The sequence below is a fragment of the Sorghum bicolor genome, chromosome 8, assembly GCF_000003195.3.
Source record: "Sorghum bicolor cultivar BTx623 chromosome 8, Sorghum_bicolor_NCBIv3, whole genome shotgun sequence".
Lineage (NCBI taxonomy): Eukaryota > Viridiplantae > Streptophyta > Magnoliopsida > Poales > Poaceae > Sorghum > Sorghum bicolor.
In genome coordinates this window covers 42,251,757-42,270,862 of record NC_012877.2, presented here as the reverse complement: position 1 = coordinate 42,270,862, position 19,106 = coordinate 42,251,757, and the positions used below count along the sequence as shown (strand labels likewise).

The following is a 19,106-nucleotide window of genomic DNA, read 5'->3' as shown; positions in this document are numbered from 1 at the left end:
ACATGTAAATTCAGGCTAATATGTTGTCCTCAGTCCAATCCACACATCCAGTAAATTTAAATTCAACATGTAGATCAACAAAATAATATGATGAAAACAAACAACAGTCTGCGGGATACTGAAAATCCCATCTTTGAAAAATCTGAAGACTAAAAATTGCATGCTGCATGCAAGAAGATACTCATAGGAAACCAAAGTTATTACAAAGGCTTAACCAGTAAAACTCGTGACCATATTTCCCCAATACCAATTTCTTTGACACTAACTATAGTGTGCTTAGAAATAAGAAACAATCCCACACAAAATCAACAGAGCATTATAAAAAACACAATCATGAGATATAGAAGTATAGAACCATCTCACCTTTATCTATCTCCATGAACCAACGGTGCATCCATCACGGGCTCCTACACCACGGATTCCTCGGCCACCAAAACACAACTCTTTTGGTCCATATACAAAGGTCCAAAATTAGATCATGCTGCCTCCAGAGATAATAACTAGCAACAGACAGGGACTCAAAACCACCCTCTAATTTGAATCCTAAACATAAAGATCCCTCATAAAACAAGCGAAAATCCATCAACTCCGTCTAGAGGCGGATACACAGAAAAAAAAGTGAGATCAGCTAGCTTTTGAACCCAATTAAAGAAGATCCTATGAAAAAAACAAAAGCTTTGAGTTGAGGCTTTTGACTGAACAGATGGTGGGCAGGCAGAGCAGGGAGCAAGGTTCGTAGGCGAGGCGTATATTGGCCTAGGAACTGATAGCAACATCCATCTGTTCCTTGCGCACATACAGGACAGAAAAGCCCTTGCACCAGCAAGACTCAATCGATATCGAACAGCTCCAGGGTTCCATAATCCAAAATTAGAGGTCAGATTGGGACTCACCGTGTGGCTGCCGGCATGGTATGGAGGCGTCGGTGCCATGCGCTCTTTGGAGAAGACCTCGACGGAGAGGGAGCCGGCGGGGGCAGGCTTGGCCGCCGGCGGCGATGAAGGTGTGGAGGACGGCGGGGATGGGGCTGTGGAGGCCCACAGGGGCGACCGGGCGGCGGAGATGAGGCTGTGGAGGCCGTCGGAGCAGTATGCCGGCACGGGGGCGAGCGAGCGGCGAAGCCAGGCGCGGGCTTGACGACTGGAGGCGGCGGTGGAATGGATAGAGTGCGTGTTGTTCTGTATGTGGGATGAGTTAGGGTTTAGGACATTTTGGGCCAAAATTACAGCAGGAAAGGCCCAAATACCGTGTGCGAATGGAAAATTTCTATAGCCACGGACCATCCGATGTTGTTCGTGATGTATAGCAACCGACCATCCAACGCAAAAGAAAAATAATTATATCAACGGACCATCCATCGCCCTATTCGGTTTTAGCAACTGACCGTCCTTTGGTAACCTTTAGCGACCCACCGTTCTATGCTAATTAAAACTTTTAGCAACTGCAGTCAGATGCTGAATAAGGGTTGTGGTGTAGTGTATCCCATGATGAGGATAGTCATCAATGTAATTCTAGAATCTTTCCCATGCTTCAGTGAATGATTCATCATGTTGTTGTTGGAAACATGCAATCTTCCCACATAGAGCATTGGTCTTGGCGGTAGGAAAGAATTTTGCCAGGAAAGCAGTCGAGCATAGGTCCCATGTATTGTGTTTGTCTTTGTTGACGTAGAACCACTGTTTGGCTTTCCCCAATAATGAGAATGGGAAAATACAGAGTAAGATAGCATCTTTTGATACTCCTCTAATCGTGAAGGTGCTGTAGATCTCTAGAAAGTGTTGTAAGTGTGCACTTGCATCTTCATGACCTTTTCACAGAATTGGCTGGCTTGAACCATGGTAATGAGAGCAGGCTTGAGCTCGAATCCATTCTCTCAGCCATGTTTTCAAACACAGGAGCTAGGTTTTCACCTAAATGCTCTTTTGCTTGTTATTCTACTTGTTCCTCAAATTCCTCTTCTAGTGTTGGAGCTGCCTCCTCTGAAGAGCTAGCTTGAGCACCAGAGGGTGTTCTCGATGGTGACTCAAATTTGTCCCTTGTTTCTACAAACTTCTTCTTTCTAAGGAGTTTCTCTGGATCATTAGTAAAGTTTCTTGGAAGAGAAAAACCATTCATTCAACACCCTGCATAAGATAAGAAAATGATAACAACAAAGGGTGTACCTGATTGAGTTAGAGATCGATTGGTAATATGACTTTATCCATGTGTATACATGTTATCAATGTATCCTATGTTTATTGTGCCTTCCACGGCAATGGCGCTAAAAATGCTTGTTGACATTTACTACCATCATTACCAAAAAGCAGAAATAACTCCTACCCCCAGCAACAATGCCAGAAATGCTCGGTATATAATTAACTTGTCATTTAGCAACTAGCCACTTCTTAATTACTAACATTCCTAAATATGAAGTAGGTTGTCATCCCTAATCATATTGCTAGGAAATTATTATAGATTTACATGTACTAATGTGACTAGGTAAATATAAAAGATATGAATTTAATATGATTGTAAAATAAATGGGTTCTACAAGCGGACAGATAATTATACCGTTGTAGCATTTTACCTAGGGAGTTCATCCAGGTTGTCGATTTATATTTATACCACTCGAAAAGCTATGTAATAAACTATAATCTATTATACTAATAAGAGACTATATAGGATGAATAAGTGATATTACCAATGCCATCTAATCTACTCATAACAGGCAGGGGTCACAAGGCCTGGCCCTCCATGGCTTCAGGTGTCTTCTAGATGGTTCTTAAGTCTTCCAGTGATGTTTCTCGTAGTGGATAAGTTTCATGTTTATTTTGCACTTGTATCCCTCTTTTTAGCTTTTCTGAAATAAACCCAGGAAAATACAGAATATGCAAAACTCGTGAAAATTGTTAGTTAAAACCCTAGACTAGTGTGTTTTCATGTTTTCTTTTGGGTCTAAAGTTCTAATGAAAATTGATGTTAACCACCGTCAATAATGTGCTCCATGTCCCACCACCATTGGATGAACTGACCTCCAAATCACCTCAGATGGATGGTAGCGATGAAACCAGCATGTGGAAAGCATGCTCAAGTTGGTGGAGAGCCAACCAACATAGCTGCCCACTAAGGGGGGTCAACAGACCCCCTCCCTATGAAAGTTGGGCCTAGCTAGGTTCTTCTAGATGGTGTCCCCATCTGTCATATAGATTGGCTCAATCTTTTGCCAAATGCTTGTCATGTTACTTGCTTCCTTGTAGGCTAATGGATCCATGTGCAATAATCTTTTGTTGTTGGATGAAAACACAAGTTGATCTGAGGGTTGAGTTGGACTCTAGGGACCTTGGCATGTTGACGGTGTTTTGAGTGTGGATTTCTATGGTATATCCACCATCAACAGTGTTGAAGGTCTTCAGCATAGTGTGGATACAACTTAAGAAAGAGAAGGATGAGAAGGAAGAGAAGGAGAAGCATTTCAACAAGAACCTAGACAACTTTGGTGACCACCTAAAGTTCATGGTTCAGAATGTGAAGAACCTCCAGAGCAAGGTATAGGGCGCCAATGCCTCCGCCATTGGCAAACAACAAATCATGTTGTGTTAACTTTTACTGGTGAAACTATGTGAATCAAAACTCTATAATGACATACTTTTGATGATAATGTAATAGGGCAGTAGTACAACTCTATGATTCAAACTCTGTCACGTAGTTTGACTAGAAATGCATCTATCTATGCATTATATATATATTGTTGTTGTTGGTTAATTTGTGAATGGATGGAGTGACATTTGTGATCACTAATTTCTAGCTTCTACATATAATTTGTTAACCACATGTCATGAGCTTAACAATAGGACTATGCATGTCTTGAGAGATGACATGAACTTATCTATTACAATTTACATCTCATGTTTCAAGTACAGACACGTATAGAGCTAACGTGTCTGCTACAAGTATGATTACTAGAGACTCATGATGGAAACATGCATCAGTAACAACATACTCGTCTACAATAAGAGATGTTACCACAGATGCGTGTACCAGGCGTGTCCATAGATTTTGATCACGCTATCCGAGAATCGAAAACCACAGCATGCATTGGTAGTAACTGTTGCTGATACAGACCCATTTTATCAAAGCGCGTCTGAAGTTTTAGCTCAAGCATCTTTTACAAACATGCGTCTATAGTAATGACTTATTATAGACGTGTGTTGTGCTCACGGGATCGGCGACCCCTGCTGGTGACTTATTATAGACGCATATCAATAAAATGCTACTGTAGACATGTGTGCATGGTCACGTCTATGGTGAGGGTGTGGATAAAATATTATAGAAGCTTTTGCACCTATAGGGATAACTTGCCATATGTGGATTCTAATTCTGAATCCACCACTGGTCCTCAGCTATTGTATCAGGGTTGATTAAAACCCACTCTACTCTTCTCGCACCAGAGAATTTGAGACATTGGTGGTGCATGTGCGTGCTGACACATGTCGCGACATAATTTGCAAAAAGAGCCTCCAATTTCTCAAAATCAACCCGCGGTCCAATTCAAAAAACACATGCTCCATCCCACAACCTTGCCTAGTTCGCTTCATCCTCTCCCCCCCCTTTCTCTCCTCCCTAGCCACCACTGTCATCGCCACCATCGCACCTCTACCCCTCCCTGCCCTGTCCTTCCCCTACAGTGTCCCTACTACCGTTGCTTAAGCATGGAAGTTGCGTATCCTCTATGGCACAGTGGAGCGCATTAAGTGACACAAGATCCGGTGACACAAATCGGACTAACCTCACCTACTCCCACGAATGGATTGGTCGATGAAAGAGGAGGCGCTAGCCCTTTCCCATGCCGGCAAGAGCATCGTCATCGCTAGAGCAAGGGAAGCTGTGTAGCCTCAGCAGCATGGGGGGAGCGTGTGGAGCCAACGCGAGATTTGACAGCATGTAGATCTAGGGAAATTAGTTGGCAAGTTCTAGGAGGCCTTCTATGATTTGATGTAAGCTTTCCCCCTCGTATTTCTTGTGGATGAATTGGAGGGGTTGGCCAGATCCATGGTTGCTAGTAGTGAGGATGCCTTATCTGTGTGGATCCCCATGTCGGCGTATGGGTTTAGGTCAATGAGGGGCTTGGCGTCCACTTTGAGTCAAAGGCATCCACTGTCTTCTTGCTCTCCTGCGATGTTGGTGCTCCATAGGTGCATCTCCTCCCCCGTGCTTTGGCTCTGCTATCCGTATTGAGGTTTATTTCTGCCTATTCCCCCTTTTCTGTCTCCAAGAGCCACATAGAACAATTCAGTTCCATCCTAGAGCCCTTTGGATTTCTATGTGCATTGCGTTCTTCTAGGAACAGTGGTATTATTTATTGGCAATATTGGTTCAAGATGTTTTTGCGCTTTGTATTGTTTACAAGGTGAGGCCATACCCATACCCTCTGGATTATGGTAGAACATGTCCATCTAAGTCATTAGTAAGAAATGGGTCTGCAGTTTGCTTCATGAGAAGCTACAGTGTGTAGTTACTGATGGTATATGTCTGCTACCTATTTTTCCTTTCATAGTGCCACCTTTTACTCAGTGAAATATAACTGTAGTTTACTCTACCACTATGGATAACAAGTTACATATTTACATTCCTCACTGATTATTGATACGTTGTCACATGGTTGAGAGAACAAGATCACTATGAGTACTGGATAGGCAAATGGTTAGATTTTACACATGATCTAATTTCATGATTTTTGGTTCAGAGTGCTTCTGAGTTCTAACCAGACAATACATGTACCTTCATCACCTATGCTACCTGAAAGATCATTTTTAGGATGTTCAGTTATGACATGTTGTCTTTTTTTCTAAATTTATTGTGATCACCTATATCGCTTTATATTTGTTCACACATTTTGGTTCATATATTTAGTAAAAATTAATGTGATGAGCACAATGATTAAAAGACTGCACACTCAGCATTGTATGCTTTGATTTTACATGATTGACCAAAGCAAGTCATGACCTCAAAATACTTTTATTTCAGTATCCCTTTCCATCCATTTAGATAAGTAGAGGTGACCACATTTTTTCTGCACGCCCTTTGAATTTGTCAAAGATTGAAATGAATTCCTTCTTTATTTTTTGCCTTCTGAAATCCTATGCATGTACTGTTGTTACAGTTAAATACTATAATCCATTTCCTAAAGTGGTCTTTAAGAAATTCTATACTATTTACATTGTTGGTATTACATGATAATTGTCATCAGTGTTGTAGAGAGATGTTTGACATTATGCACATATTATTTCCAATAACTCAAGAGTTTGCTTTTTAGAGCAGTATATTGCATTGTTGCATTCACTTAGGCATTGTAACCTGTTTGGCGTGAACTAGTGATTTATCCACGTTTTATATCTATTCTTTGACAATTGACACATTTTCTTCCATGGTCGTTGAAATGCGAATTATCCTGATCTGACACATTTTCTACTCATATCATCTATGTTTCTCCTCTCCTTGTTTGTATCAGGATCAATCATCTACTAGGATAGAACCGCATGTCACCTTATTTTACAGCACCCTACAATTTATGTTGAATGATTACTCTTAATCCAGTGAGGTGGATTAGTTTCTCTTTATAGTTTAATGGTAGGTTAAATGTGTAGCTTTAGACAGTTTGATGGAGAATGTGCATGTTTCTTGCTTAATTTGGGAATTGCATTAAGTAAATATCATGTTTCTCAACTATAGATATTGTTTCCAGACTATATTTGATATAGCTCAACCTTTGAGTGGTTCTTGTAAAAAGATGCACCAGGGAATTTTGAAATAAGGTCTTCTTATGGATATGGTTATATTAACCTTACTACGTATGAATTCTGCAACTACCTTCTCAATTTGTTGTATGAGTGAAATTAAATTACTTAGATAGCAAATTACTTACATAGCAGTATCAACATGGGGCATATGTTTCAAATCAAGTCATACGGACTTTGCTAAAGCTTTTTTACATATTCTGAGCATTGAGCTATCATTTGTGGTCCTTACATCCTGTTATGTACATTACAATTCCTTTTTTTATCGCTGTCTCTTCTAACACTAAGCACAGCTTAGCATGAGTGGCCTGAAAATATCACTCCATGATGGATGCTGTTTTTTATTGTTGGGCTTATTTTCTAAAACTGAGGCTCTATGAAGTCCAGCAATATATATAGATGCATATACTTAGATCTTAGTGTTATCATCTAATTATCATAGCTACACAAAGTTATGTTTACCAAACAGTAGCTTCTCTATTCGTCCACCATTGATAAGAAAGGTCAAGAGATGAAGCTATTTGGAGTTTACCAGCATTTATTTGTTCACTATATAAAGAAAGTTAATAACAACTATTAGGTTGTATACCTCCGGTGTCCACTTAAATTCTGGTGCTGCACCATTGCTTTCTGTGTTCAGGGTAAAAACTCAGCGATAATGTTTAATGTGTTAATGTCATAGTCTTTAGATGATCCAAGACCAAATAGATCCAAATGTGACATAACTTTGTCTAATGGTCATTCTACTTCTCATATGCTAAATCCACTGCAAAATATTGTATTTAACATGGTATAATTTTTTGTCAAATGCATTATTTATGTACACCTGACAGTGGTACATTTGTCTCAGATACTTCATTTCTGCATTCCATTGAGGGCGCAGTTATTGGAATATTATGCAAATGACAAAAATCTAGGAGAAGCTGACGAAATACTTTGACTTGTTTGGCCGACCTTTTTTTAGGAAAAATGTAGGTAGGATTATTTTTCACCAAATGATATAAATGGCTCTAGAATAATATTACATTATATAAAATGAGGAAGGTGGCATAATTTCTAGATAAAATATGTCCTTTTTTGCTATTACCTACCCTAGAGTTGATACAATGATTAAATAGATTGACAGCTATAACGCTATATCTGATTTTCATGAGGTACAATAAATTTAGATTTCATCTTGCTTTCAAGTGATGATGGTTACCTAGGGCTTATCTGCTTAGCAATGTAGATGAAATAATTTGGGTCTACTGAAATTCAACTATTCAAAGTTGTGGCAGAGGAGACACAGTAGGGCGCCCGATGTTTTAGTACATTATTGAAATGATTTCTAGTTTTCGAGAATGGATATATGTTTTTAATCGTTTCATATTCCAGCAGGTGCTCATGATGGCTACCAACGCCATGGGAACCATCAACCATCATCTTATGAGAGATTCTAACTTAAAATCCCAATCTCCGGCCATCATCTTATGAGATTCTACTAACTTAAAATCCTAATCTCCGGCACCATGGGAAATATCAACCTCATTGAGGGATGCTACGAACTTGGGGTAGCCGCATAGCGTCATACGCGAGCGTTGAAGAATACATGTCTATCAGACAAATGAAACTGATGGTATGAAACTCATGACATCAGTACAGTAAACATCATCAAACAACAATGTGTTAAAACCACTCCAAACAAGTGCCATCAAAGTGTATGTTCACAAAATTTCAAATGCTTAACAAAATCATTTTTTCTGAAGAAATAAAATTTCAGTTGAATTTGAAACTAAATTTATGTTTGTATGTTCACAAGGATCATAGAATCCAGTAACTTTGACAAATCCAAACTTCCAAAATCTACAAAACTTACAGAACACATAATAGCATTTCAAAAAAATATATAAATAAACATTCCAGGTAGTATAAGGTACTCTGGCTGGTGGCTGCTATGGATGTCTTAAGGAATCCGATACAATAGCAGTATCTCCGATAGTTTGCTACTGGAAAAATAGGACTTCGTGATACAGAGTTAAAAAGCTCATGGTTGCTAGACAAGCCTTCTAATCAGATAAACCAGCCTTGCTCTTCAAGTGTGCCTTGAAATCCATGATATCACCTTCCCACCTTGTCACCGCCTGATTCTCACACACCCAGATCTCTTGAGCAACCTGGTTGATCAGCCTGAAATCATGGCTCACTAGAACCAAACCACCATCCCACTCATTCAGTGCCTCGGCCAGGGAGTCAATGGTCTCAATATCCAGATGGTTTGTCGGCTCATCGAGCAGTAGCAGTTGCGGCTGCCTATATGCCAGCCATGCAAAGATGACACGGCTCCTTTGCCCATCAGAAAGATTCTTCATCGGCATCACCTGCGCCTTTCCTGACAGGCCAAACCTGCCAACAGCAGCTCGCATCTTCTCTTCTTCAGTCCCAGGGTATTCCTTCATCATGTAAGCCAGGGCTGGCATGTCCAGATCCAGCTTCTCCGCCAGATGCTGATGGTACTGTGCAATGCGCAGGTGATTATGGCGCCGAACCATGCCATCTAATGGAACAAGATCACCAGTCATAAGCTTCAGAAGAGTGCTCTTCCCTGCCCCATTGGGACCAACCAATGCGATTCTAGAGTCAAGATCAACACCAAAGTCCAGACTCTTGTATATGAGATTATCTGGTGTATACCCAAACTTGACTTCAACAAACTGCAGCACGGGCGGAGGAAGCTTGCCAACATCTGTAAACCGGAACACTAGAACTCTGTCCCTAACAACCTTCTCAGTGAGACCACCTCGCTCCATCTTTGCAAGAGTTTTCTCTTTGCTCTGAGCCTGGCGAGCAAGCTTTGCAGAACCATGACCGAAACGAGCAATGTACTCCTTCATTGATGCAATCTGTTCCTGCTCCCATTTGTACTGCTTCATTTGATTCTCTTCAAGCTCGGAGCGAGTTTGAACATACTGATCGTAGTTACCGGTGTATAACTTGAGCTTCTTGCTTTGCATATGGATAATGTTAGTGCACACTCCGTTTAGAAAATCTTGAGAGTGTGATATGACAACAAGTATGCGGTCAAATTTCTTTAGTGTCTCTTCCAACCAGACACAAGCTTCAAGATCTGCAAATGATTGTAAAGAATTAGAACACGATGCCTTCAATACCTGAGTTAAAAACAGCACGTAAAAAGTAACTTCCACAGGACACACAAGAATTATTGAATTTTGGCAGTATTATTCAGAAGTATAAAGTAAGACTGCAAATCTGCATAAGAATTCAGAAGGTATCATTTTATGTTTGGGTGAATCTATCCATCGATGCTTTTAAGAAGCTTCCTTAATAATTAATGAAATGCAGGCTTTGCAAATGTGCATATGGATATGAAGTTCCAATTTCTTGTATAAAAATAAATATTTCACTGATAGCAGGGTTCCAATTAAATTTCCAACTGAAAACACATCACTCTAATTACATTTCCATTTATTTTAGATTTCCCAAGACTTACCTAGATGGTTTGTTGGCTCATCAAGCAAAAGGATTGTTGGATTCATAAACAGTGCTCTCGCCAAAGCAATCCTCATACGCCAACCTCCAGAGAAATCTTTAGTTTTCTTTGCCTGCATTTCTTTGTTAAAACCCAGACCGAATAATATTTCAGCAGCTCGCTTTTCTGCAGTTCCAGCATCCATTGCATCTAGACGCTCATAAACACGATCCAGTGCTTCGCCACCACCATCATCCTAAAAATGCCACCATCGTTAACTTACAGTTCGCAACATGAGAAAGACAGTACATAGAGAAGGAACATGTGAAAATAACAATTCTGTGATTCCAAGAGCTCAACCTGTGCAGCCAAAATTTCAGCTTCCTTTTCCAACTTTACTCTTTCTTCGTCACAAGTAACAACGGCTTGCAGTGCAGACATGTCAGAAGCTTCAATCTCATGGCTTAGATGGTATATGTCCATGTGTTCAGGGATAGGAAGTTCTCTGCAGCCTATTGCTGTGAGAAGAGTAGATTTCCCACAGCCATTCAACCCAAGCAAACCGTATCGCCTGTTATATAAAATAAAAGTATAACAGATGAAAGGTATCAGTGACGTGCTCCAACAGCATACCTGCTTGTAACTGAATGGTAGCATTATGTATTTATATTTTTATTACCTTCCATAGTTCAGCTCCAACTCAGAATCCACAATAAGGTCATGCCCATGGAATGTTAAAGAAAGAGACTCTATCTGCAACATCCAAAGCATAGACTATTAGGAAACTAGGAAATCACCAATCAGCAAAGGCTAAACGAATCGACAGGAGATGCAGCACCCAAATATATGAGAGAGTTCTAATTCTAATTTACAACAGGTCAAAGATCACTTTCACTTCCTTTAATGGCAAAAGGAAGTGCCAGGACGAGTAATAGGAAAGAAGCCACAGCCTGTATTTCATAATAAGAATCTACAGAGAAGCCAAACTTGAACTTCACATGGAACTGGTGTCATGACTGTCTGGTTCCATGTTATATCTGCCAACTGACTACCATTTACATGGTCATTGAATTTCACTGCTGCGCATACATCCATTTAGTTAGGATCGCGATGTATTAAAGACAATGATCACATACATCCATTTAGTTAGGATTGTGATGTATTAAAGAAAATGATCAATGGTATAGATGGTGCTTGCAACAGGATAGACATTGTGCTAGAGATAGGAACAATTAACCCATAAGCAGAAGATCCAGCCAAATTAAAAAAAAGCAAGATATCTACGAGGAACATTATCACTTGCTTTTCCCGAAGGAAAAGTGGTAGTCATATAACACGGTGAGGGCCCTAATCTCTGTTTTCAGATATAGCATAATATCCAAAGATACTGGATGCGTTATCAGAGGGCTTAGTTGATTTTGTCCCTTTATGTGCTGATTTTGTCTCTTTATGTGCCTATCTTTATTCAGTAAGAAAACCAAATTCCAATTTTCCATTAGCTGCCCCCTTAAAACTACTTCCCAACACCATGTTTGACAGATCGATTCGCCATGGAATAAAACAGAGCAGCAGAGATCTCTATAGATCGATCAAAGATGTCGGCGATTACAAGCCTCCCAAACCTGACCCTTGGAAAAAAGAACTGCTAGGTCCTCCGCGAGCGTAAAAGATTCACACCACGAATCACGAAACAACAGGAAGACGAGGGTTCGATCGGAAAGGGGGTGCTCACGTGGATATCGCGGGAGAGCGGGTGAGACGCGAGGACCCCGGTGCAGGTGCGGTCTGATAGTTTGAGCGCCGCGACGCCGTTCGCCGCCTTATCGGCGGCCGCGGCCGCAGATGAAGACGATGAGGACGCCACCGCGGCCTTGCCTCCCCTCTTCGCGGCCGCGGCGGCCTTCTTCTGAGCGGCCTTCTTCTTGCTGGCCTCCGACACCATGGCGTCGATCCGGTTCGGGGGCGCTGGAGTGCTTGGGGTTGGGGACGCGGTGCTGGCGGCGGCGCTAGGGAGGTGAAGGGTAGGAGAAGGGGAACTCAAGTGCTCAACTCCGACCCCGCCTCTGGCGGCTGGCCGCGTACTAATACTAACCTTGTGGAGAAGGGCTCGCTGGACTTCGTGGGCTTCAATTTTCTCAGCGGGGCCGATTGGGCTGTTTGCTTTTCTGTTCTTTTCACATGAGCAGACCGAGATGGGCCATCTCTCCCAGGCTGCACCTGTAACTGTAACTCACCCATCAAAACTCCGAAAAATTTTCCTTAAAAAAATTAAAACTCACAAAAAGTCATTTTTTTAGGGAAACAGGAGGGGTTCTGCCCCTACTGGGATTTTAATAATACTTTTTGAAAAATAAAGGAGGGCTCTGAGTACAACAATCAAGGTACAAAAAAGGAAATTAAAATATATACAAAATTACACAAAGTTGTCTAGCCATAGATCTATTGAAGGGTGAAAGCGTGCTTTTGCTCTTAGTATAACTAGAGCAAACTCCTTCTGAAAGACTGTTTTGCATCTTCAAATTGTATGCGCCATATTTCTGAAAATAATGTCATTCCTCAACATCCAGATAGACCAACACATAGTAATGATGATCTCCATAAAAAAGAACTCCCAGCTGAGTCCTAAGAGATTCCAAGATGGTTGAGATGTCATCCAAGTTTGGTATGAAGACTTGTAGACTGTACCAGCAGGCCATCGCAGAAGGGCAGTGAAAGAGTAGATGGAGTAGATCTTCTTCCAAGTTCAAGGAACAGAAAACACAATTATAATCTTCAAGAAACATCCCTTTTCTCTTAAGAAGTGCTCTAGTGCTTAATGTGTCACAAAGGATTAACCAGAAAAAAAATCCTTTTGTTCTGACAACAAGATGTCCAAAGCCATCTAAAAGAAGAATGAATCTGACTGTGCCCAATAAGACGTTTGTAAACCTGCTTGGAGGAAAAGTGAGTAGAACCCCAAAAGTAAGACCAAACATCATTAGCCTGACTAAGTTGCAAGGACTGCATAGTGCTAGAAAAGGCCTTGGAATTGTTGAAAAGCCTCTACCGAGAGAGGCAGATGAAAGAGGTCCTCAAGAGGGGTAGTAGAGATAGCAGTGCATAGAGTGATCTGTTGAGATTTAGCATAGGAAAAGAGCTATAACACTCCAAAATTTTTAATTTTGATTGTTATTAGAAAACACTAAATTAAATAAGAATTTAAATTTTTTCTAAAATATTCCAAGGGTTATTTAATTATTGAATTCAAAAAGAGAGAAAATTGTGGAATTTTAAAACTTTTAATAAAGTTAAGTGATGAGTGTTTTGTTTGTTGTTGTGTGCTTTGTGCCCCAGCTTTGTTTAGCTTCTGTGAAAAAAATTGATTTTTTAAAATTTATAACGAGCCACGTTTAGGCCCTTTTGTTTCTGGAAAAAAATAAAACACAAAAAAGTCATATTTGAAAACTAATCTATATTTGAGTTGAAAAACAATAATTAAAAAAATGTGTTTAGACTAAAATATATTTAGATTTTAAAATAGTCTAAAAACAAGTTCTAAAATAATCTCAAGTTTTTTTGAATTCAAAATGGTTTGAAATTTACTTTGTAAAATAGTCTGTAACTCACTTTTTATTAAAAAAAAGAGAAAAGAGATTTTATTCTCTTCCTAGACTTTCAGCCCACACCAGGCCTGCCCTAGCCTGCCCCCGCCTTCCACTTGGGCCTCGGCCCAGCAGCAGCAGTGGCCCGCACGCCACCCGCGCCTTGTGTGACCGCCATGCGGGCCCCGCTTGCCAGACGCGCAGAGCCGCTTACAGGTGGGCCCCGCACGTCAGGTGCGTCTCCAACCTCCGCCCGCATCGTGCGGGAGCCGCCATCGCCGTTCGATCCGAGCCCGCGCGCCTCCCGAGGATGGCCGCGGCCTATAAAGGCCCTGCCTAGAGCCCCGCGCCCCCTTTGGAAACCCTAATCGAGCACCGCCGCCTCCGCCCTAAGCCCCAGCTGCGAGCCGCCATAGCCGCCGCCGTCCCGAGCTCCGCGCCACCGCCGGTTTCCTCGCCTGCTGTGCCCCGGTCGACAAGAATGGCACCCTGATGTTCGCAAGGAGGTAAGGAACTCTCCCGTACCCTCGCCTTCGCTCTTCGCACCCTGCAGCGCCCTCTGGCCGAGCTCCGGTGAGCTCGTGGCCGCCTTCCATGGCGCCACCACGCACACGACGCCGTTTCGGCCAGCCGTAGTCACCTCGGTGCCTAACATCGGCATCGCGAGGCCAAACCGCACCTCCCTAGCCCCTCGCCTTCACCCTACACGCTCGGAATCCACCGCGCCACCGCACTCCGGCGAGCCGCCGCCGCGGCCAAGGTCGATCCGGCGACCTCCGCCCACTGGAGTCGCCTCAGCCACCCGATCTGGATCTTGCGGTCCAGATCTGCCCGCGGACCGAGTCAGCGCCTGCGTCAGCGCCACGTCAGCGCTGACCAGTCAACCTGGTCAGTAGCGCCGGTCAGCACCGCCACTTTTGCAGAAAGACCCCCGCTCGTTTTCAAAATCAACCCGAAGTCCACAGCAGTGCAAAAGTAATTAGGTTTAGGTCCAAATTTTAGCAGTTTAACCCCCGGATCCGTTGCTATTCGTAGATTTAGTCCAAAATGCTTTTTAAATTCAGTTTTGATTTATTTAAAATACGAAAAATAGTTCTGTTTATTCACAGTTTTGCCACTGACCTAGTTTTAGCCATAGAATCCGCGTTTTAGCTCCGATTGAGCCCGTTCTCGTCGCGTTAGGTTCGTATCGACGTAAACTATGCGTTAGTATCAATGTTCACCATGTTTGACACTTTTAGATTTCACCATAAATGTTATTTTGTAAATGCTTATTCAATAATCATTGAAATCAAAAGCAACTTAGGGGTTAATAAATCTTTGATCTTTTTCATAAAATAAGTATTAGTATGTTCTATGCCATCTTAAATGCCTTTTTAGTTGTGATCTACTTAATCTAATCTTATTTCATAAATGCTCTGTTTAACTTGTCACAAATTCCTTGTTTTCTAATTATAAATAGTAAACTGACTTAAGTGATGTAGAATGGTTTGTAATTAGGTTATGACTAAAGTTTAACTCTAGCTTTTATAATTCTTTACAATCTGGTCAATTCGACTTTGATATATTTCTTTGGAAAGTCTATCACCTTCTTTTATTAAATAAAATACGACCAGCGTATAGTCGTTTTCTCTGTTACACTTCGAACCTCGAAAGTCGTGTCCGTTTAACGATAGCTCCGTTCTCAATCGTTCTTGCGTTGTCACGATCATAGCAACAAACCGTGTCGTTTAGTACGCTCTCTTTCAAAGCTTTTCTTTTAATTCATGCTTGTTCTTAGTCGTGATTATTTGTTTGTTTGTTTATGTTGCTTGTTTGCTACGAGTAGAAGAAGCGTGGTTCGTCAACAGTGAAGACTAGGAGAATTGCAGTAGAAGATAAAGATCATAAGGAAGAAGTTAAAGATTTCTGAGCAGATATACACTGGGAATAAAGGCAAGTGCACGTACCCTTTGATCATATTGTACCTATGAACTTTAAATTCATTTACTTTCCATTGCATGTGTCTTAATACTGCAAACCCTAAGGACTCGACTAGCCCTTTACTACTATTCCTTGAATACCTGGGTTTATACATGGGTAGTATCGTGAACAGTAGTGATGCTTAGCTACTCTACTCATCTAATCTATATAATAATAAAAATAATGATCCTGCTTAATAAATACTTCAATGATGATTAATGATTAAATGATGGATGATGGTCACTTCGATGACGGAGATGTTGCGGTGCTTGCGAGCATCGTGGTTTGTTGAGGAAAGGGGGAGCGGGTATTGTTGGTTGGCCCGGTTGCCGGGCGTACCCGTCTCTACTTTCCGTAAGGACTTAGTCATGGAGCGGCCCCCTGGGACATACAGTGCAGCTCTAAGCTGTATGGCTCTTGCTTGACTAATTATCGGGACCTCCGCTGGTAGGGTGTTACTTTCTGGGTAGGCGTAAGGAAGTAGCTTGGGTATTTATATTAAGAGGTCGGTCAGTTCGGGGTCCCATTACTATGGGCACGGCTGCCGCGCGCCCCGGCCAAAACTTACGAGTGGCATCCTATTAGTTGGACCCTGTGAAAGGTCTCGTAGTGAAACCCTACCTGCTCACCTTGGTAGTGTTTTGGGGAGTCGCGACCCCGGGCGAATGGGAATCGCGACTTGGAGTGAACGTGCTCACGGTCACGAGCGGCCCAGACCCTCAATTGATGAGCAAATTGGATTCACATGGAACTTAGAGGCGGAAATTGGTTGAGGTTGCTACCTCGTGCTTTGGCGGAATGGCTATTCCGTGTTGGCAGGATTGCTATCCTGTGTTAATAATTGGGGTTAATCCCTGGATTACTATAATAATTAGGATAGTCTTTTAAAAGATGCTAATTACTACTTACACTAATTAAGGGTTGGGTTTATGCTACTCATATAACACTCCAAAATTTTAATTTTGGATTGTTATTAGAAGACACTAAATTAAATAAGAATTTAAATTTTTTTCTAAAATATTCCAAGGGTTATTTAATTATTGAATTCAAAAAGAGAGAAAAATGTGGAATTTTAAAACTTTTATAAAGATAAGTGATGAGTGTTTTTTTATGTTGTGTGCTTTGTGCCCTAGCTTTGTTTGGCTTGTAAAAAAATGATGAATTTCAAAATCTCTAGCGAGCACGTTTAGGTCCTTTTGGTTTTCGGAAAAATAAAATTCCAAAAGTCCTATTTGAAAACTAATTTATATTTAAGTAGAAAAATAATTTAAAAATGTATTATTAAGAAAATATGTCTTGTTTCCAAAAGTAGGAAAGAAAACAATTCCAAAGCTAGTCTCAGTTGGGTGAATCAATTTTGGTTTGAAAATAGTTTGGAAATCGGTTGGCAAAATAGTTTAAAATTTCTATTTTGCAAAAAGAAAAGTTATTTCTTTCTCTCTCCTTTTCCCTCCCGCTTCTAGCCCAGCCCAAGCCAGCCTTCCCCTCCTCCGCGCCTCTCGGCCCAGCAGCCTCCCCCGGCCCAGCTCGCCCCGCACGCCCCCTCCTGCACCCGCCTTCACCCGCTGACCGGTGGGCCCCGCGAGTGGGACCCACCTGTCATCCCCAACCTCCGGCCGAAACGGATTCGGCGCAACGGCCGGCTCCGACTTCCGTGCCGCGCGCGGATCGGGGATCCCCGGTCCGTCCCCGCCTATTTAAAGGCCGCCGCATCCGTCCGCGCCCACCTCTAAACCCTAGCCGCAATTCCGAGCCGCAGAGACGCCTCTGAAGCTCGCAGCACCGCCGCCGAAGTCGCCGAGCTCCATTGCCGTCGTCGGCTTCTCGCTCCGCCACCTCTCTCGCCGAGGTAAGACACGCCCGAGTTTCGCCTCCTCGCGACGAACACGTAGACGGCCTCAACACGCTCCCTCTCCCCCTCCTTCCTCGTGTCCACGCTCGCCGGAGACCGCCGTCGCCGCCGCCGCGCGAGCAACGCACACCGGCCTCGCCCAGCCGCTGCTGCCTCGCGCATCGCTTGCCGCGCCGTCCACATCTCGCCCGTGCTCTTCGCGCGCCTCCCCGCGCCGCATAGCGCCGCCATGGCGAGCCGCCGGAGCGCCGGCAATGGCGCCACCGCGCAGCGCCGCGCCGCCCGGCCGCCTCGCGCCGCCCCGCGCGCGGTCCACCGTGGACCGCGGCCTGCTGCCCCGCGCGGCCGGTCCACCATGGACCCGGCCCACGCCGCCACGGTGGACTCTGTCCACCGCCCCGCGCCCCCCCGGTCCACGGCACAGCGCCACGGACCGGGCCAACCGCCCGCCGCCACGTGGCCAGGCCGGCCATGGCCCCCGCGCGCCCCTGCACTTTTGCAGAAAAGCCCCTCCCTTTATAGAAAATTAACTCGCCATCCTATGCAGTTCAAAAATAATTAGATATATACCCCTGCTTTTACAGTTTAGCCCCTGCATCCGTTGGTTTTTATAGTTTTAATCCAAAATGCTTTTTAGTTCAGTTTTAATTAGTTTTAAAATGTGAAAAATAGTTCTACTTTATCACAGTTTTGCCACTGACCTAGTTTTGGCCATAGAATCTGCGTTTTAACTCCGATTGAGCCCGTTCTTGTCGCGTTAGGTTCGTATCGACGTAAACTACGCGTTAGCAATAATAGTTACCTCGTTTGACCATTTAGGTTTTCACCATAAATATAAAATGATTAATGTCTAATTAAATGCCTTTTCTAATCTATACAAGTGATTTAAGTTTGTAACTTTAGTCTTTCTTAAACAAATATTAACATGTTTGATGTCAATGTGATTTGTATTTTCAAGTGTGACTTACTTAGTCTAACGTCTTTTCATAAATGCTATGTACAAGTTATGTCACCAATTATATGTTTTCTAAGCTATAAAAGATAAAGTGACTTAAATGGTATATATAATTGTTTAAAATTAGAATATGACTAACATTTAGTTCTAACCTTTATAAATCATTATAATTTGGTCAACTCAACTTTCAGATATTTCTTTGAATAATCCATCACCTGTTGTCATAAAATACGACCAACATATAGTCGTCTTCTCCGTTTCACTTCGATCCTCGATAGTTGTGTCTATTTAACTGTAGCTCCGTTCTCAATCGTTCTTGCGTTGTCACGATCGTAGCAATAAGCTGTGTCGTTTAGTGCGCTCTTTCTAAGCTTTTCTTTTGATTGATGCTTGTTCTTAGTCGTGATTGTTTGTTTGTCTATTTGTGTTGCTTGTTTGCTACGAGTAGAAGAAGCGTGGTTCGTCAATAGTGAAGACCAAGAGCTGAGGGCCGACAGTCGAAGCAGAAGTTGAAGAT

At 42.4% G+C, this 19,106-nt stretch overlaps 1 protein-coding gene across 1 annotated transcript; it reads right to left on the bottom strand.

The window, feature by feature from the left end:
* Positions 8,527-12,308, bottom strand: LOC8061256 (ABC transporter F family member 1). The gene is made up of 5 exons (XM_002442069.2): positions 11,972-12,308; positions 10,919-10,992; positions 10,600-10,810; positions 10,261-10,495; positions 8,527-9,876 (listed from the first exon to the last, which is right to left on the bottom strand). The coding sequence occupies exons 1-5, from the start codon at positions 12,179-12,181 to the stop codon at positions 8,819-8,821; spliced, it is 1,788 nt and encodes a 595-aa protein (XP_002442114.1). The 5' UTR covers positions 12,182-12,308; the 3' UTR covers positions 8,527-8,818.